This window comes from Eurosta solidaginis, chromosome 3 (assembly GCF_040869045.1).
Source record: "Eurosta solidaginis isolate ZX-2024a chromosome 3, ASM4086904v1, whole genome shotgun sequence".
NCBI classification, from domain to species: domain Eukaryota; kingdom Metazoa; phylum Arthropoda; class Insecta; order Diptera; family Tephritidae; genus Eurosta; species Eurosta solidaginis.
This window is the reverse complement of record NC_090321.1, coordinates 198256019-198281283: the sequence shown is the minus strand read 5'-3', so window position 1 is coordinate 198281283 and position 25265 is coordinate 198256019. Positions and strand designations below refer to the sequence as shown.

At 38.4% G+C, this 25265-nt stretch overlaps 2 protein-coding genes across 4 annotated transcripts in view; one reads left to right on the top strand and one right to left on the bottom strand.

Moving 5' to 3' along the window:
- The window catches only part of LOC137244868 (glycogen debranching enzyme), a 41247-nt gene extending 19345 nt beyond the window's left edge, over positions 1-21902 (top strand). Inside the window, exons 2-13 of one of the 3 annotated variants that reach the window (XR_010951216.1) lie at positions 483-1113; positions 1202-1373; positions 5011-5359; positions 5428-6831; positions 8445-8971; positions 9024-9352; positions 10742-10919; positions 11005-11150; positions 11211-11903; positions 11957-12428; positions 13781-13919; positions 21285-21420. Coding sequence is in view for 2 of the 3 variants with exons in the window: in XM_067774529.1 (XP_067630630.1) it covers positions 483-1113; positions 1202-1373; positions 5011-5359; positions 5428-6831; positions 8445-8971; positions 9024-9352; positions 10742-10919; positions 11005-11150; positions 11211-11903; positions 11957-12428; positions 21285-21420; positions 21499-21537 (5076 nt within the window). In the remaining variant the exon portion in view is untranslated. Of the gene's footprint in view, positions 1-482; positions 1117-1201; positions 1374-5010; positions 5360-5427; positions 6832-8444; positions 8972-9023; positions 9353-10741; positions 10920-11004; positions 11151-11210; positions 11904-11956; positions 12429-13780; positions 13920-21284; positions 21421-21498 lie in introns of those variants that run through there. The other 2 variants (XM_067774529.1, XM_067774530.1) reach the window with 2 other exon arrangements.
- Positions 21764-22636, bottom strand: LOC137244873 (uncharacterized). The gene is made up of 3 exons (XM_067774546.1): positions 22507-22636; positions 22351-22416; positions 21764-22280 (listed from the first exon to the last, which is right to left on the bottom strand). Exons 1-3 carry the CDS (start codon positions 22624-22626, stop codon positions 22032-22034), a joined length of 435 nt encoding a protein of 144 aa, XP_067630647.1. The 5' UTR covers positions 22627-22636; the 3' UTR covers positions 21764-22031.
- Positions 22637-25265: the final 2629 nt, after the last annotated feature.

Genomic DNA, 25265 nt, shown 5'->3' with positions numbered 1-25265 from the left:
CCGCAGATACTCCATATAGTAGTTTTTCTGGAGTACTTTGGTAAATGATCCTCTGTGGGTGCTGCATGGAGTACTACAGTGAAAGTACTTCGGAAAGTACTCTCACGTATGTACTCTATGGAATACTCACAAACAAAGCGAAGGTGGTATCACCTACTCCTCTCCTAGGACATCGCAATGTTAATTGGAGCACATTTTTTGTATGAATACAGATTAGTTTTGGAGCACTCCTATACTCCTAAAGGAGTATTCCTTACACTATGTATGGAGTACTCGCGTTTTTTGAAGGGTTGTTATCTTATGGCGCTGTCAGAGTGAAGCAACGTGACCAAAGCGTTTATGTAAATCCGCCTAAACGGCTGTCGACAATGTCCTGCGATGATTGCAATACCCTACATAACGACATGATCAATAATCTCTGCACATTTTCGGCAAAATTAGTTTATATTGGTTTATAACAGTTTTTTCCTATTCAATTTTAGGGTACAAACTCACAAAATACAACGCCACAAAAGTGTAATTGGCATGACAGTAGCCTAAATAGTCCAGCCGAAGACAAAGCTATTACACCGAAATCTAAACCAGACATTATAATATCGAGCTACGAGGGCGATATTGTCGCAGCGAATAAATACGAAACAAAACAACAAGCAATCGAGAGTTCTACCGCTGGATGTAAATCGGAGAAAACTAGCCGCAAATCAATTGACACTGCAGTTTTTATCCTAAAAGCAGAACCGGAGGAGCAAGGTACGAATCTTATACAATCTGCGCCAGAGCAAACGAACTCACAAGAGCAATTCCATTTGGATTTGAACAAAGTACGAGATAGCGAATTGGAAACAAATTTAATAAAAGCAAACTCCGCTGAAATTAAGCAAACTACGGCAACGCCATCCCAAAAGTTTAACTTAAAACAGTCAGAGGTTTCAGAGCCGCCCAAAGCTCTCGAAATGATCAAATCATCGGATATACATAGCGTACCCATTACAGAGGGTACAAATGCTGAGAATTTGCTGTATCGCATTAAACGTGGCAGCACATTGCGTGTACATAGCGATAGTTCACTTTTAGGACGCGAAATTATTTTATACACCAATTACCCTGATGAGGGTATGTACTTCTATGTATATGTATATGAAATGGCCCTACTTTTAAGCTCTTATATAAAATAACTGACTGACTTAAGCTTATTTAAAAGGTAAAAAATTTGTTCGCACTGAGTATCGGATATTGGACTGGCATGCGCGCAATGGAAAACCATTTACCACCAACTTAAATAAATATGCTCACATTGTGGATACCGATATATTCAGTGAGGTTAAAATGAACCTTTCCGGAACTTTTCGTTTTTGGTTTCAGTACAAAGGAAGGTAAGTACGCATATACGAAGTGTACAGGTTCCAATTATGTGCGGGTGTCCCTAAAGATATAATTACAACGAAGAAGATATTCATACATAATCCAGACACCAACAAGCCTGCAGAGAATATAGGGGGGAGTCACGGAAAGCGACGGTTTCACATTACAGGTTAAATGACCACCTCTGATCTGTGCTGATCGGATGCAGAGCGGGACAGCTGATAGCCACACTTGTACCCACTTGAAACCCAGTTAAATTTTTCTGAAATCAAAAATTCAATTTCGCTTGGAGGCGTTTTCGAAGCAGATGAAACAGTGATAAAATCGAGTGGCAAACACACAGAATGAAAATGATATTAGGTTGATGTTGACTTAATAAAGTTACTACGCCCCGATTTCTGCCTACCATAATACCAACATTATTTGTTCCTTAGCCCCTAAAATTTTTTTAATCTAGCCCAAATTCATTCGATGTTCTTAAAATTGAATCTACATAAAACAGTTTACATAAAACAGATTTGGAAAAAAGCTAAAAAGAGCTAAACAATTTCTAAAAAAAAAGCTGAAAAAAGCTTAAAGCTAAATCGCAACTTTTCTAGCTAAACGAAGAAAAAAAGAAGCTAAATCTAGCTCGAAAAAAGCTAGATAAATGGCAACACTGTTAGTCACATGTTGCACTCTTAAGTTTTAAATTGTGAACTAGGTCACCTGGTGCTTGAGAAATCGCTGAATTTGTAGGTAATGGTATACCCTGTCTTATCCAGTGTGATATACATATTTTATGAAAGGACTGAGAGTGGAAGTCCGAGTTGGGGCGAGAGTTATTGAGAGTGGTCGTGGGAGAGAGATAAACGGAATAAGGGATGAAAAAGAATAAGAATAACAAGTAAGGAAGGCTAAGTTCGGGTGTAACCGAACAATACATACTCAGCTGAGAGCTTTGGAGACAGAATAATGGAAAATCACCATGTAGGAAAATTAACCTAGGGTAACCCTGGAATGTGTTTGTATGACATGGGTATCAAATAGAAGGTTTTAAAGAGTATTTTGAGTGGGCCTTAGTTCCATAGGTCGACGCCTTTTTGAGATATCGCCATAAAGGTGGACCAAGGGTGACTCTAGAATGTGTTTGTACGATATGGGTATCAAACGAAAGGTGTTAATGAGTATTTTAAATGGGAGTGCGCCTTAGTTCTATAGATGGACGCCTTTTCGAGATATCGCCATAAAGGTGGACCAGGGGTGACTATAGAATGTGCTTGTACGATATGGGAATCAAATGAAAGGCGGTAATGAGTATTTTAAAAAGTAGTGGGCCTTAGTTCCATAGGTCGACGCCTTTTTGAGATATCGCCATAAAGGTGGACCAAGAGTGACTCTAGAATGTGTTTGTACGATATGGGTATCAAATGAAAGTTGTTAATGAGTATTTTTAAAGGGAGTGGGCCTTAGTTCTATAGATGGACGCCTTTTCGAGATATCGCCATAAAGGTGGACCAGGGGTGATCTAGAATGTGTTTGTACGATATGGGTATCAAACGAAAAGTGTTAAGGAATATTTTAAATGGGAGTAGGCCTTAGTTCTATAGGCGGGCGCCTTCTCGAGATATCGCCATAAAGGTGGACCAGGGGTGACTCTAGAATGTGTTTGTACCATATGGGTATCAAATGAAAGGTGTTAATGAGTATTTTTAAAGGGAGTGGGCATTAGTTCTAAAGATGGACGCCTTTTCGAGATATCGCCATAAAGGTGGACCAGGGGTAACTCTAGAATGTGCTTATTCGATATGGGAATCAAATGAAATGTGTTAATGAGTATTTTTAAAGGGAGTGGGCCTTAGTTCTAAAGATGGACGCCTTTTCGAGATATCGCCATATAGGTGGACCAGGGGAGACTCTAGAATGTGTTTGTACGATATGGGTATCAAATGAAAGGTGTTAATGAGTATTTTTAAAGGGAGTGGGCCTTAGTTCTAAAGATGGACGCCTTTTCGAGATATCGCCATAAAGGTGGACCAGGGGTGGCTCTGGAATGTGCTTGTACGATATGGGAATCAAATGAAAGGCGGTAATGAGTATTTTAAAAAGTAGTGGGCCTTAGTTCCATAGGTCGACGCCTTTTAGAGATATCGCCACAAAGGTGGACCAGGGGTGACTCTAGAATGTGTTTGTACGATATGGGTATCAAATGAAAGGTGTTATTGATTATTTTTAGAAGGAGTGAGCCTTAGTTCTATAGATGGACGCCTTTTCGAGATATCGCCATAAAGGTGGATCAGGGGTGACTCTAGAATGTGTTTGTACGATATGGGTATCAAATGAAATGTGTTAATGAGTCTTTTTAAAGGGAGTGGGCCTTAGTTCCATAGATGGACGCCTTTTCGAGATATCGCCATAAAGGTGGACCAGGGGTGACTCTAAAATGTGTTTGTACGATATGGGTATCAAATTAAAGGTATTAATGAGGGTTTTAAAAGGGAGTGGCCCTTAGTTGTATATGTGAGGGCGTTTTCGAGATATCGACCAAGATGTGGACCAGGGTGACTCAGAACATCATTATCGGGTACCGCTAATTTATCTATATATATGTAATACCACGAACAGTATTCCTGGCATGATTCCGAGACCTTTGATTTCGCCCTGCAGAACTTTTGCATTTTCTTCTACTTAATATGGTAGCTGTCACACCCATTTTACAAAGTTTTTTCTAAAGTTATATTTTTTGTCAAAAAACCAATCCAATTACCATGTTTCATCCCTTTTTTTCATATTTGGTATAGAATTATGGCATTTTTTTAATTTTTCGAAATTTTCTATACCGAAAAAGTGGGCGTGGCCATAGTCGGATTCGCTCGTTTTTAATACCAAGAAAAGTGATTTCAGATAAGTATGTGAACTAAGTTTAGTAAAGATATATCGATTTTTGCTCAAGTTATCGTGTTAACGGCGAGCGGAAGGACAGACGGTCGACTGTGTATAAAAACTGGGCGTGGCTTCAACCGATTTCGCCCTTTTTCACAGAAAATAGTTATCGTCCTAGAATCTAAGCCTCTACCAAATTTCACAAGGATTGGTAATATTTTGTTCGACATATGGCATTAACAATATTCTAGACAAATTTAATGAAAAAGGGCGGAGCCACGCCCATTTTGAAATCGTCTTTAATTTTTGTATTTTGGTGCACCATATCATTACTGGAGTTGAATGTTGACATAATTGACTTATATACTGTAAAGATATTAAATGTTTTGTTAAAATTGGACTTAAAAATTTTTTTTTTAAAAAGTGGGCGTGTTCGTCGTCCGATTTTGCTAATTCTTATTTAGCGCACATATAGTAATAGGAGTAACGTTCCTGCCAAATTTCTTCAACGACTGCCAAATTCCAGCTTGCAAAACTTTTAAACTACCTTCTTTTAAAAGTAGGCGGTGCCACGCCCATTGTCCAAAATTTTACTAATTTTCCATTTTGCGTCATAAAACCAACCCACCTACCAAGTTTCGTCGCTTTATCCGTCTTTTGTAATGAATTATCGCACTTTTTCGGTTTTTCGAAATTTTCGATATCGAAAAAATGAGCTCTGCTCAGCTGAGTATAAAAACATCCAACTTTACAGTTAAATACAAAAATTTCTTTGTAATTTCATAGCACTCGCGCAGAACCTGATGGTGCACTTTATGTACAAGTCGAGCCCACCCTACATGTTGGACCACCTGGAGCGCAAAAAATTATACCACTAAATTCTGTACGCTGTCAAACAGTGCTCACTAAGCTATTGGGTCCCATCAACACCTGGGAAGCGAAATTGCGTGTGGCAAAGGAATCTGGCTACAATGTCATACACTTTACACCCATACAAGAGCTTGGTGGTTCGCGTTCCGCTTATTCATTACGCGATCAATTGAAAGTGAATCAACATTTTGCAGCGAAAAAAGGCGGCACAATCGGATTTGACGATGTAGAGAAAGTCATTAAAAAGTGTCGTCAAGAATGGGGTGTAAGTTAAAAGTTGAGTATGAACGGATGTGAAAATCTTTAAACACCTTTTCATTCTACTCAAAACAGCTAGCTTCAATTTGTGATATCGTACTAAATCATACCGCAAACGAATCTGATTGGGTACGTGAACATCCCGATGTGACTTATTCATGCGCGACCAGTCCCTATTTACGTCCTGCTTTTTTGCTCGATGCTGTATTAGCCAAATGTGGAGAGGATGTGGCGGCGGGTGCGTTGGAGCATGTTGGTGTTCCAACGGTAATTGAACGTGAGGATCACTTACAGGCGCTTAAATATCAACTACATCACGTTTACTTACCTAAAGTGAATATTTATGAGCTCTTCCAATGTAACGTAATTAATTATGTAAACGAATTTATGGTGTTAGTGCGTAAACTTGCGCCTCCCAAGCATGTGGCAGACCAAACACGTTTCAGCGAGATTCAATTAATTACTGATTCTCAGTATCGTCGTTTGGGTGCGAAGATCAATTTGAATTTGGCGCTCGAAATTTTTAATGCATTTCATAGTGATTGTTTTGATGAAGAGTCACGTTTTCGTAAATGCGCTGAGACTCTACGTCAACGTTTGGAAACCTTAAATGAAGAAGTGCGCTCCGAGGTGCAGGGTTATCTTGGATATGCTATAGAGAATTGTTTGGCTGGTATACGTTATGAACGTGTACAGGAGGATGGTCCAATGGTGCGTGAAATTTCTGAGAAACATCCCCTATTCATGCAATATTTTACACAAATAAAAGCGTTTGGCAAGAGCCTCAATGAAATTGAGCAAGACATGTATGATGAGTTGGGTAGCTACTTTCAAGCGCATAACGGCTGGGTAATGGGTTATAGTGACCCATTGCGTGATTTCGCAGAAGAACAACCGGGACGTGGTAATGTGTACTTGAAACGCGAACTGATCGCTTGGGGTGATAGTGTTAAGCTGCGCTATGGCAAGAAACCTGAGGATAGTCCATACTTATGGCAGCATATGACTGAATATGTTGTTACAACAGCGAAAATATTCGACGGTGTACGTTTGGATAATTGCCATTCGACGCCCATACATGTGGCGGAATATTTGTTGGACGCTGCGAGAGCAATCAATCAAGATTTGTATGTAGTAGCGGAGTTGTTTACGAACTCAGATGCTACAGATAATGTGTTTGTTAATCGCTTGGGTATTACCTCATTGATACGTGAGGCATTGTCTGCTTGGGACTCACATGAGGAAGGTCGGTTGGTTTATCGTTATGGTGGCGAACCAGTTGGCGCTTTCTATGTCAATCCCAAACGCGATTTGGCACCGAGTGTAGCGCACGCTCTCTTCATGGATCAAACGCATGATAACCCATCGCCTGTCGAAAAGCGCTCCATTTATGACTTATTACCCTCAGCCGCGTTGGTTGCGATGGCATGTTGTGCTACAGGCAGTAATCGTGGTTACGATGAACTGGTGCCGCATCACGTGAGTAAAACTAAACAACTTTCAGTTAATTTTCAGATAGATTCAAAAATTCCATTTCATATTCAAAAATCAACAATTTATTTCTAAAAAGTGCACCTTAAGTTCATAAAATCACAATTCAAGTTCAGAACTCTCATTTCATGTTCAGAAAAGTAACCTAAGTTCAGAAAATCACAATTTTAGTTAAAACTTTCCATTTTAAATTCAGATTAAATTATAACTGACGCAGAGTAAAATTAAATTGAAATTCAGACATTTTACTTAAAATTTAGAAAATTACAACTCAATTTCATAACTTCTATTTTAAATTCAAAGAACTGCAATTCATATTCAGAAAATTATAATTAAGGTTCATAGAATAAAAACTAATTTTCAGAACTAGCATTTTAAATTCAGAAAATTACAATTCAAGTTCAGAATTCCCATTTTAAATTCAAAATATTACAATTGATAGTCAGAAAACTGCAGTTCATATTCAAAAAATAACAATTTAAATTCAGAAAATACAATTCAAGTGCAAAATTTTCGTTTCAAGTTCAAAAAATTAAAATTCAAGCTCACAAAATTCATTTTACTCTTGGTTTGTTTTATATTGTCCTAATAGACCCGGTAGGCAAAGTTTGTGGCTTTTCGGTATTTACAAATTGTATGGACTTTCCTCTATCTGTTGCGTATTCCTCTTATTCACCATCACCTACTCTATCTTCTTCTCCCCTTTTTTCTTTCATTCACATTTACTCTCCCTCCGTCCTACCCACTCTCACTCGCACTCCTAACCCCACTCCCACCAATACTCCTACTCTCACTTCCACTTCCATCCCCACTCATAACGCTCTACTCACATCCACCCCCCTAGCTCTCTGCCTCTTTCACCCCCGCTCCAAAACCTCATATAACTTCACCCATTTTAACACATCTATCATGATTACCATTTTACATTTTCTTCCGTTTTACTGGAATTGTAAGAGACAGCCTTATTCGAGTTTTGAACAAACTTCAAAGGTTCTACTAGAATACTTCCGGAGATATGCAGTTTGAAAAATATTATTTGTATGGGAGGTGTTACGCCCCTTTTACTATAGTTGTATGGAATTACCCTCATATTAACTCTTGACAAATTCTATGTGAGGGCCACGCTCCCTTTTTCCTTATCCAACATTGCACTAGAGATCTTAGGGATTACCCTGATATAACTCCTTACCAATTTTCAGTGTTCAACCATGACCAATTCCAGTGATATGCATTATCATCCTATCTGTGCCACGTCACCTTTCTCTTAATCCACACTTTATTGGAAGTTTTAGGAATGAGACTCATATAACTGGACCAGTTTTCAGTATTCATACACAGCTACTTCCAGAGATATGTAGTATGAAAATCCAAAATGTGTCACGGCCCACTCTCTTTTATCTTAATTTTTCTAGATGTGTTAGCGGTTCAGCCTCATATAAAGCTTTACCAAAACTCCATGAATGCTTCCAGAAATACTCAGTATGCAATATGGAACTCGTATGGCCGTTCCCTGTTTCCTTATGTATATACCTTGATATATAAAAACATAATTTCATAGATAACTATTAGCTAATTTCACCAAAAACCATCCAATAATACAGATACACGTCGTCGAGGAAAAGCGTCAGTATCAAGAATGGGGCAAGGGTGTTGATTTCAAATCTGGCATCATAGCTGCAAAACGTGCGCTTAATTTATTGCATGGTCAACTTGCCGAAGAGGGTTTCAGCCAAGTTTATGTCGATCAAATGGATTCCAATATAGTCGCTGTGACACGTCATTCTCCCACAACACATGAAAGTGTCATACTCATTGCACACACCGCATTCGGTTATCCACACCCCAATGCGGGACCAACTGGAGTGCGTTCACTACGTTTCGAGGGTACACTCGATGAAATAATACTCGAAGCTGATATTACGATGAAAAGTGATAAGCCCTACGATAGACCGGGACCATTTAAAAAGGATCCAATATATATTAACGGCTTTTCACAATTTCAATTGAATTTACGCGAACATATACCGCTAAACAAATCGCAGATCTTCCGTTCGACGCCACAAATTGACGGTAATATAACACAATTGGATTTCGAGCATCTCTATCCAGGTTCCGTGGTTGCTGTTAGGTAAAGCTTTGTTATGTAAAAGTTTGTTTGAGTAAATATTAACTATTTGTAGAGTCTCACTGCACAACCCAACCAAACCACATGCGGAATATCTGCAAACTGTAGTCACTGCCTTACAAAACGAAGAGGGTTCCGTGTATGACGAGTTGCGCGAAATTATTAGCAAATTGGATTTAGTTGATTTGAATCGCGCGCTGTTTACCTGCGATGAGGAAGAACGTGATCAGGGCTATGGCGGCGCCGCCTATGATATTCCTAATTATGGTCGCATTGTATATTGTGGCCTGCAGGGATTTATTTCTATACTAACAGAGATTTCGCCACGAAACGATCTTGGACATCCGCTTTGTAATAATTTACGAGATGGCAATTGGATGTTGGGTTTGTAGAAATTAGCTGTCGCTGAATCCACTGTAGCTTGAATTTTTGTAAAGTCTGCGTTACCACGATCATAAAATTTAGCTTTTCCAAGGTGCGTTTCCTTTCGAATAAACCGATATCAACCCGGGATAAATCCTCCAGATCCTACTGAGCCTAGATGGAAATACTTTTGCCCACGTTCTAGCAAAACCTGGGGGGGGGGGGGGGGGGGTGTCCAGTATACTAAGATGTACCGCATAGACAGCAATTGGACAGTGAGCTGTCAGAAGCCCCATTATCATTGGTGTGCTGAGCCGATTGTGAGCTGGGAGACCCGTGTGACAGTTGAACGGGATACTGCTATAGCCTGGAGCCCAGATTATCCAGTTTGATTCAATAGGACTGGAGGGCAGCCACTCACAGCACAACAGTTGATCTATAAGCGTAGTAGCACGGAATAGTATCCAATCGACAGCATCTTTGGTCGGGATATCTGCTGGGAAACTCGACAGAAGACACCCCCCCTCCCCTTCAACGAATTGCCTTACAACGTTAACCAATACCTAGTGCTCCACCCCATATGAGTCCCTATCTGCAGTCTTTTAAATGATTTTATCGAGGTTTGCACAGGAGGCGGTTTTCGACACAAAATAGTCAAACCTGCATGGGATGAAGTCAAAACTAGTAACAATGTTTTCGAGGTCAGAAACCGTATCATGGGTGGTACTATCCCGACCATTGTGTACCATATCCATGTCCCTATCATAGTGTACCATACTAATTGTGTCTACTAAGCGATTAACGTCAAAATTACAAACAACTTCGCTCATCTGATGCAAATCTCAACCGAAAGAACAATGGAACCCAAACTTTCACGCTTGCCCTTATCCACAATAACCCTGACCGTAGCGGCTGGTACTATCAGACTTTATACGTCTTTTGATAAAACTAGACGGGAAAAAGATAAATCCACCGCAGATAAGTCCAAAAAAAACATCTTGGAGGTAGTTCGACAGTATAGTTCTGGGGTCAAGTCCTGTCCAAAACAACATTGCAAATTTTCAAAAGTTTTTCAGTTGAAAAAATTGTTCCTAAGCGGGGTCGCCCCTCGGCGGTTGTTTTGGCAAACACTCCGATATATACATATATGGTAGTTTTCATCCGAACTCGAGCAAAAGGTCCGATTCCAGCTTAAACAGGTATAAGATCCTCCGGAAGCCTGTTTTTGGAAAATTTGGTGAATTCGGAAACATGTGTAGATCATAAAAATGTATGCCGCTGTCAACTCGAGTTATATTGTGGGTGCAAGCTTTGCGTATATTTCGCGAAAATTCGAACTGCGATGGATTCAGTGATACGTTACGTATACGTAATTAGTACTTCAATTTAACTGTTCCCATAAAAATTTAGATTATATTGCTGATCGCTTGGTTCATCGTGAGGGTACCAAAGTACTATCAAAGTGGTTGAAGACTACATTCGAACCATTGAAGAATATACCACGTTACATCATTCCTTGCTACTTCGATGCAATACTGAGTGGTGTGTATGAAGCACTTGTTAGACATACCTACCAATTGATGCCAGAGTAAGTAAAAAAAAGTGAAACGAAAAAATGGTACTGAAGCTTTATAAACTACCATGCCTTTAAATGTTCTTCTCCTTCGCTTCAGATTCATACGTGATGGCCACAACTTCCCACAAACGCTAGCTTTGGCAACACTACAGTTCCTATCAGTTTGCAAATCCGCAAATTTGCCGCCTCTCAGCCCGGCTGTTAAGCCACAACCGCCAAAAATATGTGTGACGCTTTCAGCTGGTAACTGAAATACAAACCACTCAAGTCGATAAAACCCAAAAAAACTAATATATTTTATAGGGTTACCACACTTTTCAACTGGTTACATGCGTTGTTGGGGTCGTGACACCTTCATCGCATTACGTGGACTTATGTATCTAACAGGCCGTTTTCAGGAAGCACGCTATATTATACTTGGTTTTGGTCAATGCCTGCGACACGGTCTAATACCTAACCTTTTGGATAATGGTATAAAGCCACGTTTCAATTGCCGCGATGCAGTCTGGTGGTGGTTGAACTCTATCAAGCAATATGTCAGTGAAGCACCACGCGGCCAAGATATACTCAATGATTACGTATCACGTATTTTCCCCTATGATGATAGTGAACCACATGGACCCGGTAAATTCGATCAAAAATTGATCGACGTTATGCAGGAGGCATTGCAGGTACACTTTCAAGGTTTACAGTATCGTGAGCGCAATGCTGGCTACGAAATTGATGCGCACATGACAGATCAAGGTTTCAATAATAATATTGGAGTGCATCCAGAGACAGGATTTGTATTCGGTGGCAACATTGCCAATTGTGGTACTTGGATGGACAAGATGGGGTCGTCGGAAAAGGCTGGTAATCGTGGACGTCCAGCTACACCACGTGACGGCTCCGCTGTAGAATTGGTTGGTTTACAAATGTCAGTTTTGCGTTTTATGCAAGTTTTGAGTGAAAAAGGCTTAAGTGAGTACAAATCGGTGGAGCGTAAGGGACCAAAGGGTGAGTCTGTAAAAGAGATAAAAAACAACGTACTAACACAATACATTTTTCAGGTGAACAAACTTCTTGGACCTACAAACAATGGGCCGATCGTATACAGAATAATTTCGAAAAATATTTCTTTGTTACTGAAGCGGAGACCGGCATGCGAGCGAACAAGAAAAATATTTATAAAGATTGTTATGGCGCCTCTCAAGGTTGGACCGATTATCAGTTGCGTTGCAATTTTCCCATTGCGATGGTTGTGGCCCCAGAGCTGTTTAATGCGCAAAATGCTTGGAAAGCACTCGAGCAAGCACGCAAACATTTACTTGGCCCTCTGGGTATGAAGACACTCGATCCAGATGATTGGAACTATCGTCCAAATTATGATAACTCAAATGATGCTGATGATTGTACAGTGGCGCATGGGTTTAATTATCATCAGGGACCTGAATGGGTGTGGCCTATCGGATTTTATTTACGTGCACGTTTGATATTTGCTAAGAAATGTGGTTATTTGGATGCGACAATCGCAGATACATGGTGAGTTTCCGAGCAAAAAACAGACTTAAGGACCTTAAATGGACTGAATTTCTCCTTAGTGTTACCACAAGGTATATTGACCAGACTGGAAGACCTTATCAAGATAAAAAAAAAACTAACCAGCTCGCAAATACTAGAAACCTTTTAGGACCCACCCAGCTTACAACTGCTAGGACCCGATCCGCTTATCACTGCCTTTTCACACCGCCCGATACTTATCCCTCCTGAATTCGGTTACGGAATATAGGATTGTGAGTTCTGATCAGCGCATTGTCTTCAACCTGCTTCCAATGTCTTATAGGACCAGTTGGGTCCACTACGACTCTCAAGTTTTAACTGCAAAAACAATCTTATAACGGGCTAACTTCGGAAAACTGGAAAATCATATTTTTGCTTTGGATCAATCTCTTCAAAAAAGTGGGTTTGGTCAATACCTAGCTAAGTGTTGTACTGTGTTAAAAGGGATAAAAAGCAAATCTTCGAAAAAATAAAAGCTCTCTACCATTATGAATTCATACAAATGGCGAATGTTTATAAAAAAAAAACGTTCACAATAGTAAACAGCCTCAGTCACCTGTTCAATTGCTGTTCGATTACTTAAACCATTTGCTAAACAGTGTTTGTCAAACGTTTTTGTAAACGACTGGTATATTGCATTTTTTACATATTTTAAAGTGTTTGAAAAACTGGCTGCTCATATCTTTATCTATTAACTAGATTTTAGAAATGAATATTATTATGCAGTCTGATTTTTTTGTATACACACTTACAAGAAAAGTTGATTTGAAACACAAAGGAGCAATTCATGGCACTTCAATTTAATAACGGCGAGCAAAAAACAAACCTTTCTTCCATTTCCAGACATTCGCCCTGTCAGCGATTATTTGACAGGTAGGTAAGGCAATGAAGGAATATAAACATTTTTTACTTGTATGAATTCACAATGCTCTCTATCATACCTTATTTAATATCTGTATACATCAGAGCCATATAAGTAATACTCGTATATTGCTACAAAAGGCTAAGTACATTCTCAACCATCAGAGTGCCGATATATTGTTGTTTAAACGTTTTTGTTTTTCTTTTCAATAATCGAATGTACATACCTCATGATTCAATCACAAGAGCTTTGCTCGGCTGACAAATTTTTTGACAATTGCAGTCATTTTGCTCCCAAATCGAATTGACACCCGTTAACTGTGTTGTTTCTTTGCGATTTTTCGAAAAATATTAGTAGTAGAAATAGAAAACAATCAGTTTACAAATACACAATAAGTACTGAACTCCATAATTCCTTATAACAATCTTTTTAATTTTATGATGAATTGATTAACTATGCCATGATCTATTAGTGTGACTGAACATTGGTGATTTTATGAAAAGTACGGACACCGAAGAATCGTGCACTTTCGTGAACATATGAATATACGAAACTTAACCAATATAAAATTCATCGTTCAACGTCAAAACCTCGACAAGTAATCGATTCAGGTAAAAATTTTATTAGTAAATAATGGGATGCCATAACGAAATATACTCATTGAGCTATAAATTATTCATTCCGTATGTTCGGAACATTCGTCTCCATATAAGAATTTGTGGAATCGTTTTATGTGTATTTGGAACATTATGTATATACTTATTTGGAATATTCGGACCCCGCGAGGTAGTATCACCAACGTGTTCCGAATATTATAAATTAACGGTTTACCCGGAACACTTCCATGCTGCTGAGTAGAGTATCACCCCATGATAAAATATTTTCTAAAATGTCCCATTTAAAGATTTGTTACAAAAACGCCTTATATCAGAATTAGGTTGAAGAACGCCTTATCTCAGAATGGTTTTCATTAAGTCCCTCTTATGTGAAAATACATTGAATTTATGCTCAGAATTTAAATAAATTTTGAGATAGTGTATTTTTTGAATACAATTCTGACGTACGGCATTCTTCAAACAAATTATTAAAGAATGCCCAAACCAACATAACGATTCACGAAATATTTAGTAGAAAATTAATTATTTCCCCAAACCTGTTCAGAGACGTAAAGCTATAGGGTCGCCAACGACGGACAGCAATATAAATTGTCAAACTGGCTATAGGTAATTCCCCACATTACCTACTTTAAGATTAGCAGAAAACGCGGTGTTTTCGTTAAAATTTCACAAAAAAAGTAACTGAAAACTTCAAAAAACAGTTAAATTGTGGTTATTATGTATATCAAAATAAAATGTTTCTAGCGTTGCAATTGACGAATTTTATGCCACATTTCCCCAATGGTGAATTACCTACCCGCGATGTGATGTTTTACTGTGTCCCATTTTTCGTTCTGTTGGCGGTTCTCTTTACCTTTAAGTCTCTGAACCTGTTGGCATTTACAAATTTATTATCACTACTAATATACTACTAAGGTACTTTTTTACTACAATTTTCGTACTTTTCACTACAATTGAATTATTCCCCGTTTTCCTTCGAATTCATTTCGAATTCAAAACACATTGCCAGCATTTTCTATTAGCAATATAGGAGTATTACATATATGATCAGAGCTGTAAAACTGAGCAATCATTTTAAATTTTAAATCAATGATTTAAGAATGCTGTTTCGTCATCCATCCCTTGTTAAAGAATATGGCTTAAAAGTTAACCCATTCTTCATTCAGCAGTGGAAGAAAAGACTGCACTCCTGAACCATTGTACACAATGGCCTGAACTCATTCGAAGAAAGAATGAAGTAATTGAATGAAACAAAAAAAATTTAACACAGAATAAGCATTCAAATGAATGCAGCCTTTGCTAAGTGTGCACACACTTCTAGTACCAATCAATTATGAAAAATGTGGTACATGCACAAAACCTGCTCAAATATCACATGGTTGCATTTAATTAAATCCACTTCAAAATTCAATTATTGACCGTATTTCGTTTTTGAAATGGTAATAAAACACAAGGAAATTTACTATAAAAATATTTTTGAAAAATTTAATAATAAATAAAGCAAATGACAAACATTTCAACATCCCTGTTCCGAAAATTGTCATCACTCTAAATAAGTGTTACCAACGTGTCATATAAAATGTACTTGCATGAAAAAGTACATTTGTACGTCCCTAATTGGTGATTAAACAATTGAAGAAAAGGCAATTCATTATAAAAGCTCTTAGTACAAGTTCCTTCATACATTCTTCTTAGCGGTATATGGCCGAATACTGTATCAATATTGGTTTGGTCTCTCTATTTTCTAAGAAAAATATTGTTCTAAATACAATAGTTTGTAATAACAGTCAATTAACGTAGGCTCTATAGGTAGTTGTAGCTTTTTAGACAGCAAGGAAAATTGACTTTAAATACAAATCTGCTCAAATATAAAGGAAACCGGGGAAAGTGACTCAAAGGAATATGATGCCATGGAAATGGACATAATTTTATCGAAATTTTCGGAATTTCGATGTTCCAACGGAATCACCGGTAGATATACATATGTACTTTGATGTATTTAAATTTAAATGTCTTGAAATCTAGTATCTATTTTTGCTGTTATATTATCGACAAAAAATGTCCACAATTTACTTTATGGGCACAATTCACGTGTTCATTCACAAAATCCATTTTACAACAATAGCAAAATAAGGAGGACATGTAGTAATATTTTGACATATAGCAAGAAAGCAATAGATTGTCGTTGCGAAGTTTCATGTCTTCATGTCTTTGGGATACTTTTTATAATCAAGAGCCCTATGCTTTTATTTAAGCAATCTATCGGCGAAATATACCTAAAAAGGACTCAAAAAAGCGCACAATCTTACACAATTAAAAATAAAATAAATGTAAGGCGCGATAACCTCCGAAGAGATCTAAGGCCGAGCTTCTCTTCCAATTTGCGCCGTGCTCCTCTTGATTTTCTCTACAAATAGGCCGGACGGGACCTTCATATTTTATGCCGACTCCGAACGGCATCTGCAAGGCAGATGAGTTTTCACTGAGAGCTTTTCATGGAAGAAATACACCCGGAGCGCTTGCCAAACACTGCCGAGAGGCAACCCCGCTTAGAAAAATTTTCTTCTAATAGAAAAATCTTACACGATTAATGAAAGAAAAATCAACCCAATTATGAAGTATACAAAATCTGCTATGAAGTGCAACACCTTGTATGTGTTATGTTGGGAAACCATGAAGATGATTTAAGACTTTCTGGTTTTATAATAAACTACTTGAACAATTAGAAGGGGTATTATTTCTATTGACCCGTTTTACGCCTTTTTTGCAACCAACTCTTAAATTGATTTAACATATCTGTACGCAATGAAAGTTTACAAAAAAGTTACCTTGGCGAAAAAGTATTTAGTACTGAATGGAAAAAAGTGTGCATTCATATCAAGTTTACATTCATTAATCATTAGGAATGGTCCTACTGGTCACACTCTATATTGAATAATATTTTACCATTCAATAACACACACACGGGCTTTGAGTTAAAGTATCTTAAGCCATTTAGGAATGGGGATTTATAATATGCAACCATAAAATCACAATTTTTAAAAGAATGCTGAGAGAATACACACTCAATTGATTCAATCTTTTTACAGCCCTGGTATATACATATATATATATGACTAGCTTTACCAGGCGCACGTTGTAACGCCCGAGATCGAATGGATGTTGCGTTATTTTTTCTGTTTTGTTTGTTGATAATTTAATTTATTGTTCTGTTAATTGAATTGAATTTTGTACGCATATTTGGTGAAATTTTCTGTTAAAACATTTTATTCTTGTATCTTATTGTATCTTATTTTATATTATTGTATTGCTTTTACCGCTGATGATTGTTGCTTTGATTACATTCCGAAGAAGCATGACTGGTGAGCCAATTTTCAAAGTTGATATATGCCCAGGCATTCCTTTTGGTTCTAAGGAGTATAGAAATCCATTTGGATAATTCACAATTTTATCTTCATCTGTAACTGTGTCGATCGATTTATATTTCGTCACTTCACCAGGAAATTGATTTTGAAAGCGATCATTGATTTTGTTAACATGATAATTTTTGGGAGCTAAGATAGTTCTTTCGCATAGCCAAAAAACAAAAACATTTAAATTTAAAATTCTCAATTCTGAAATATGAAAAACTTTCGTCTTGATCGAAGGAACCTAGAGCCAAAATTTGGTGATGATCGAAGTATAGCAAACACGTTTTCATAGGGAACACTCACAGAATTTGATTTTTATAGAAGACTAGCAGACCCGTCAGACGTTGTTCTGCCCTAAATTTGGTCTATCTCCATACATTTTAATAAACTTTTTCCGTCTAACCCCCCCCCCCCCCCCAACCCCTCTCCTATTTTTCTTAATCCTTTTATTTACTCTTCCCTCCGTCTTTTCGCTTCATCTATCTCTATTTTCGTCTCACTCTATCTCTTTCTCAGTCTCCTTCTCCTTCCGTCTTTTTCCCATTCTTCTTCATCCCTTATTACCAGGAAAATCGAATAGGACGTATGTAAATAGTTATGTGGGTATTATTAATTCATTCATGCCTTTATTTCGGCTTCGCATGCACATTTATCAGTTTTGCCAGGTTAATGCAACTAAATCGAATATCACAATGAAAATTACTTTAAAGCTCTCAGCAACAACTTTCATTTGATATCCATATTACACACACATTCTAGGGGTATCCGGGTCCAGGTTTTGCCCATATCTTGAGACCCTAGTCACCCAGCGGTATAAAAATTACTCTGTACTGAGGCACTCATCAACAGCTTCAATTTGATACCCATAATGTAAAAACACATCCTAGTGTTACCCTGATGCACGTTTTGGCCTATATCTCGAGACCCTTCACAAATAGGTATGAAAACTACCCTGTACTAAAGCACTCAACAGCTTTCATTTGTTATCCATATTGTATAAACACTTTCTAGGGGTACCCGGGTCACTAAAGCAATCATCAACAGCTTTCATTCGTTATCCATATTCTACAAACACATTCTAGGGGTACCCGCGTCCACGTTTTCGCTTATATCTCGAGACCCTAGTTACACGCGGGTACGAAAAATACCCCGTATCAAAGTACTGATAAACAGCTTACATTCGATACCCATATTGTACAAACATATCCCAGGATTACCCAGGCCCACGTTTTGATCTCAAGACCCTATCCAGAACGGGATAAAAGTAGCCTATGTCTGTCTCCTGGTTCTAAGCTAGCCCTCCACCAATTTTCAGCCAAATATGTTCATCCGTTACTTCCTCTTCAATCACTCTTTATCTATTAAAAAAAGCGCATCAAAATCCGCTGCGTATTTGTAAAGGTTTAAGCATTCAAAGGGACATAGGGACAGAAAAAGCGACTTTGTTTTATACTATGTAGTGATATACATCCATACCTATAAACCTACGCCCGAAGTTTAATAACGCAGCGAATGCTATATATGTACGTATGTATGTGTCGCATCAAGCCTCACTCAAAAGCAATTAGCGCGGACAGTTCACAGCGAACAAACACACTTACGCATTTTTTGATAAAAATGTTACTTTTTTTGATGCAGATCGAAGGTAAATATTTCAAAGTTTTACTGAAAAGTAGAATTTTTTAAATCCATCCATCCGTTTATGAGTTATAGCTGTGTAACCAAAATTTTATGATTTTTTACTACATTTTGGCAATTTGCCACGCCCCTATAATATATACCTTCAAATTATATTAACTGTACCATCTCACGTAGCTAAGCTTTCAAATGCAAAAAACCGTTTTAAAATCGGAGCATTCTGTGTGAAGTTATGTGCATACATGGCATTTAGCGACTTTATTTTATAAGATTTATAGATAGAAGATAGATGTAGATAGACTGAAGCTAAACAATTTTTTTAACAGCGGCAGATTACTAAACGTCCAAAAGGCATAACAGCTAAACTCAACAATGCAGTCAAACTTTAGGTGTTAAAATAACTTAAGTTTGTACGGCAGCCATAGTTTTTCCCCATTCACATTTTACTGGAGGTTTTAGGACTTAACGTCACATAGCTCCTTAACAATTTTAATTATCCTACCATTACGACATCCAGATATATGCAGTATAATATATACCATTTGTATGGGAGGTGCCACGCCCCCTTTTACCCAATTCCATATTTTCTTGGTGGTGCTAAGGATTGACCTCAAATAACTCCTTACTGAATTTCAAGGTTCTGGCATGTATACCTTCAAAGTTATGCATTACCAAAGATTCCATTTGAATGGGAGGTTCCACGCCCCCTTTTTCCCAATTCCGAATTTTCTTGGTGGTGTTAGGGATTGACCTCATATAACTCCTTACTGAATTTCAATGTTCTGGCATGTATACCTTCAAAGTTATGCAGTACCAAAGATTCCATTTGAATGGGAGGTTCCACGCCCCCTTTTTCCCAATTCCGCCTTTTCTTGGGGGTGTTAGGGATTGACCTCATATAACTCCTTACTGAATTTCAATGTTCTGGCATGTATACCTTCAAAGTTATGCATTACTAAAGATTCCATTTGTATGGGAGGTGCCACGCCCCCTTTCTCCAAATTCCGCATTTTCTTGGTGGTGTTAGGGATTGACCTCATATAACTCCTCATTGAATTTCAATGTTCTGGCATGTATACCTTCAAAGTTATGCAGTACCAAAGATTCCATTTGAATGGGAGGTTCCACGCCCCCTTTTTCCCAATTCCGCATTTTCTTGGTGGTGTTAGGGATTGACCTCATATAACTCCTTACTGAATTTCAATGTTCTGGCATGTATACCTTCAAAGTTATGCAGTACCAAAGATTCCATTTGAATGGGAGGTTCCACGCCCCCTTTTTCCCAATTCCGCCTTTTCTTGGCGGTGTTAGGGATTGACCCCATATAACTCCTTACTGAATTTCAATGTTCTGGCATGTATACCTTCAAAGGTATGCATTACCAAAGATTCCATTTGTATGGGAGGTGCCACACCCCTTTTATATATCGAAATTATTTTTAGCCTAAAACCTTCCCGTTGATCGAAGGAACCCATAACCAAAATTTGGTGATGATTGATGTGTGCGAAATACGTTTCCATAGCGAACACACACACACACAGAATTTGATTTATATATATATATATATGGCTAAACCGATTTGGGATTTCAAAATCAACTAACCATCATCTCTCCTTCCTGTATCTTTCCTAAAAATTTCATGGCAATCTGTCGAGCCGTTCTCGAGTTATGGAATGACAATCAAAATGTACACTTCTTTTTATATATATAGATTGAATCAGGGGCGGAAAATGTTATTCCTTATATAAAATAATTCCTTGCAAAACTATTAATTTAAGACTTAATATATTCGGATAAAGATAAAAATTATTTTCGGATTTTTATTACTTGAGTCCGATAGAACTAGTTAAACTCGGACTTTTAAAAATAAAAGTTCGGAAATAAAAGTTAAATCCGGACTTTTATTTTTTAAGGCCAAAATTAAAGTCCGGCTGATAACAAAGAAGCGGCTTATCCCAAATAATTTTTTTTTTAATTTGGATAAGCCGTTTCTTTATTATCAAGCCAGACTTTTATTTTGGCCTTAAAAAATAAGTCGGGATTTAACTTTTATTTCCCGACTTTTATTTTTAAAAGTACGAGTTTAACTAGTTCTATCGGACTCAAAAAATTAAAATACAGATTTTACTTGTATATGTGGACTTTTATGGAAAAAGTTCGAAAAATAAAAAGGATGCATGATTCGACATGATATTTCTATAAGGATACCTGAGAACTCAAACATTTTCACCTAGGACAATTTTTTGACCCGGACTTTTATGCCTTTGGCTGCATTTCTGGTTCTGAAAATAGAATTCTTGCAAATTTGCAGGTCCATTTTACGTGCTCATTTCAAAGAGTTGCACACGTCGCATTGGCGCGGTTTGCCTGAACTGACCAATGATAATGGAGCTTATTGTAACGATTCCTGTCGTACGCAGGCTTGGAGTGTGGCCACTGTATTAGAGGTAAGTTAAGAAAAGTAATTAGAAATCGAATTTGGAAAATGCGTCTGCAAAAATTTTATTTCATCTTTTTCCTTTTAGGTATTGGACGATCTGCACGCCATTGGTGGTGATGTTTGAGATTTGAAAGCGTTGAAGCTTGCAGTCACATACAGAAGGCATCATGAACAAAGCCCAAAAATAATAATTAGCGCATATTACTTGACAAAAATAAATAAAAAATAATTATCTACATAAATGAATGATCCTTAAGATCAACATAATTGTTGCATATTGTACGTACGTTTGTTCTGTATTACCCTTTGTAGAGACATCACATAGTACGGTTGTCTTTAGTAAACATACATATTTTTTTGTTTTTAAATTACATTATTAGTTATTGTTATAGATTTATTGCTTTACAACAAAACAAATTTTATAGCACGTAATTGCAAGCCAAAAAAAGTTACTAACTATAAATAAATAATTTTCAATAATCATTAAAATTATAAGTTTCATAAACAATTTTTGAAAGCAAATCACACTCAGTTCACACTCCTTGGCCCAGCCTACATTATCTACGTCTTTTCTCAATTCATTCGAGGCTACGGCTAAAGCTATACATTGTGATGAGCTCAAGAGAAATAACTGTTCCGAAACATGCGCATATCCGAGTTTTTCGGTGGATTGATGCGCAATTTTGGTGTCTCCTCTTCAATGGGTTCCAATTCGAATTTAGATCCACGTCCTTTATTCTGTAATTTATCTTGAGGATGCTCACAGGAGCGACTTTGATATTCTTCCATCGGCTGTGGTTCGTAATAAAATTCGGTGTGGCGTCGTCTTGGATAGAGTTCCATTCTAGTAGTTGGACCAAAAGTGCTCTGTAAATAACACAAACCAATTAAATTACTATGAGGAAACTAGAACTGACTTAAAATTCGATTTACTTACTGAATAAACGGCATTCAGCGACAAGAAAGAACCACCCAGACTTGGCAATGATTCATTACTAAATAACTGAAATACAAAGGAAAAAAGTTTAATACTTTTATAAATGAAAGCAAAAATTCATGCAAAATAGAGATGCTGTTTTAAACAACTACTTACTTTCGAAGGAAACATTTTTTGAGACAAGTAAAGAATTTGCAATATAAGAAATTTGAAAAAATGTTTAACTAAATTGAAATTTTGCGGTTTTTCTTTTTCCAATTCAAATGTAGATAACATTTTTTGGAAATTTTTGACACTAGTATATTTTTTTTTTACTTTTTTAACTTTTTTTATCAAAAGCACTTGAATCGTTTGAATTTGAGTGAAGAAGTAAACAATTTTGATGGGACACAAGTTGCTCAAGCTTTGAGCTACAGCCTGAGTAGAATATCAACTTATATCGGCTAGTGTTGTTCCGATACCACCTTGTACTCGATACATGTACTCATTGAAATAGTTCGAGGAAAGTAATCTTACTTACTTACTTAATTGGCGCTTAACCGTCTAAACGGTTATGGCCGTCCAACAAGGCGCGCCAGTCGCTCCTTCGCTCCGCCAACCGGCGCTAATTGGCCACAACAAGGGACTTTGAATCGTTTTCCACCCGGTCCTTCCAACGGAGTGGGGGCCGCCCTCTACCTCTGCTTCCATAGGCGGGTTCCGATAGAAACACTTTCTTGGCCGGAGCATCATCTTTCATTCGCATAACATGGCCTAGCCAACGCAGCCGCTGCGTTTTAATTCGCTGAACTATGTTGATGTCTGCGTATAGCTCGTACAGCTCATCATTAAATCTTCTTCGGTACTCGCCATCGCCAACGCGTAGAGGTACATAAATCTTTCGAAGCACTTTTCTCTCGAACACTCCCAAAGCCGCTTCATCTGCTGTTGTCATGGTCCATGCTTCTGACCCATATAGCAGGACGGGTACGATAAGTGACTTGTAGAGTATGATTTTCGTTCGCCGAGAGAGGACTTTACTTTTCAATTGCATACCTAGTCCAAAGTAGCATTTATTGGCAAGATTGATTCTTCGCTGGATTTCAGTGCTGATATTGTTGCTAGTGTTGATGCTGGTTCCCAAATAAACGAAGTCTTTTACTATTTCGAAATTATGGCTGCCAACAATAGCGTGGTTGCCAAGGCGCGTATGCGCTGACTCTTTTCTCGATGACAGCAGGTACTTCGTTTTGTCCTCATTCACCATCAAACCCATCTTTACCGCTTCTTTTTCCAGTTTGGGGTAAGCAGAACTAACAGCGCGGGTGTTTAGGCCGATGATATCAATGTCTTCAGCATATGCCAGTAATTGCACGCTTTTATAGAATATTGTTCCAGTGCGGTGACTGAGCGCGTTATTTTGCACAGCCGTATAAGTTTCGCGGGGAAACCAAATTCAGACATAGCGGCATATAGGCAGCTCCTTTTCGTGCTGTCGAAGGCGGCTTTAAAGTCGACGAAGAGGTGATATGTGTCGATTCTCTTTTCACGGGTTTTTTCCAAGATTTGGCGCATTGTGAAAATCTGATCGATGGTAGGTTTACCAGTTCTGAAGCTGCACTGATAAGGTTCAATCAGCTGGTGCACGGTGGTCTTCAATCTTTCGCACAATACACTTGAAAGGACCTTATATGCGATATTAAGAAGGCTGATTCCACGATAGTTGGTGCATTTTGCAGTATCCCCCTTCTTGTGGATTGGGCAAAGAACACTTAGATTCCAATCGTCGAGCATGCACTCGTCCGCCCATATTTTGCTAAGAAGCTGCTGCATGCGCCTTGCCAACTCCTCGCCGCCGTACTTGAATAGCTCCGCAGGCAATCCATCAGCGCCCACGGCGTTGTTGTTTTTCAATCTGGTTAGTGCTATTCTAACTTCGTCATAATAATATATGTATGTCCCATTCCATCATCATCGATTGTCGCCGTATTTTTAGTAAAATTTTCGGGCGTTATTCCTGGTGGCTAGCAGCTCAAGCTCCTCGCACTCACGTCTTTCTGCTTCTGCTTTTTTCTTCCTGAAAAGGCGTCTCGCTTCCCTTTTCAACTCACGATAGCGTTCACACACTCCTCTCGTTGCACTCGCTTTTAACGTAGCCCTGTAGGCAGCGTCTTTTCTTTCGGTTGCAACGCGGCATTCCTCATCGTACCAGTTGTTTTTCCGTGGCCGCTGGTAAACAATTTTTTCCTCGGCGGCAGTACGAAGTGCTTTGGAGATATGCTCCCACTGCTCCTGTATTCCTTCAGGATGAGTTGTGCTCTCAGAGAGCAGGTGTGAGAGTCGAGTTGCGAAATCATTGGCAGTCTGTTGTGATTGAAGCTTTTCGACGTCTAGCTTTCCTTGTGTTTTTTGTTCCTTGGTTTTAGCCGCGCAGAGGCGGGTGCGTATTTTGGCTGCAACGAGATAATGGTCCGAGTCGATGTTAGGTGCTCGGATCGTGCACACATCTAAAACACTGGAGGCATGCCGTCCGTCTATCACATCGTGATCGATCTGATTGCGAGTATTTCGATCAGGAGACAGCCATGTAGCTTGGTGTATCTTTTTATGCATGAACCTCGCGCTGGATATGACCATGTTTCGAGCACCGGCAAAGTCAATCAGCCTCAGTCCGTTAGGAGAAGTTTCATTGTGCAGGCTGAACTTTCCGACTGTAGGGCCAAAAACACCTTCTTTGCCCACCCTGGTATAAAGTCGCCAAGCACGACTTTATATCATGACGGGGGCAGCGCTCGTATGTGCGTTCTAATTGTTCATAAAAAGTGCTTTCACCTCATCGTCTTTCTCCTCTGTCGGCGCATGGGCGCAGATGAATGATATATTGAAAAATTTTGCTTTTATTCGGATAGCGGCAAGACGCTCGTCCACAGGCGTGA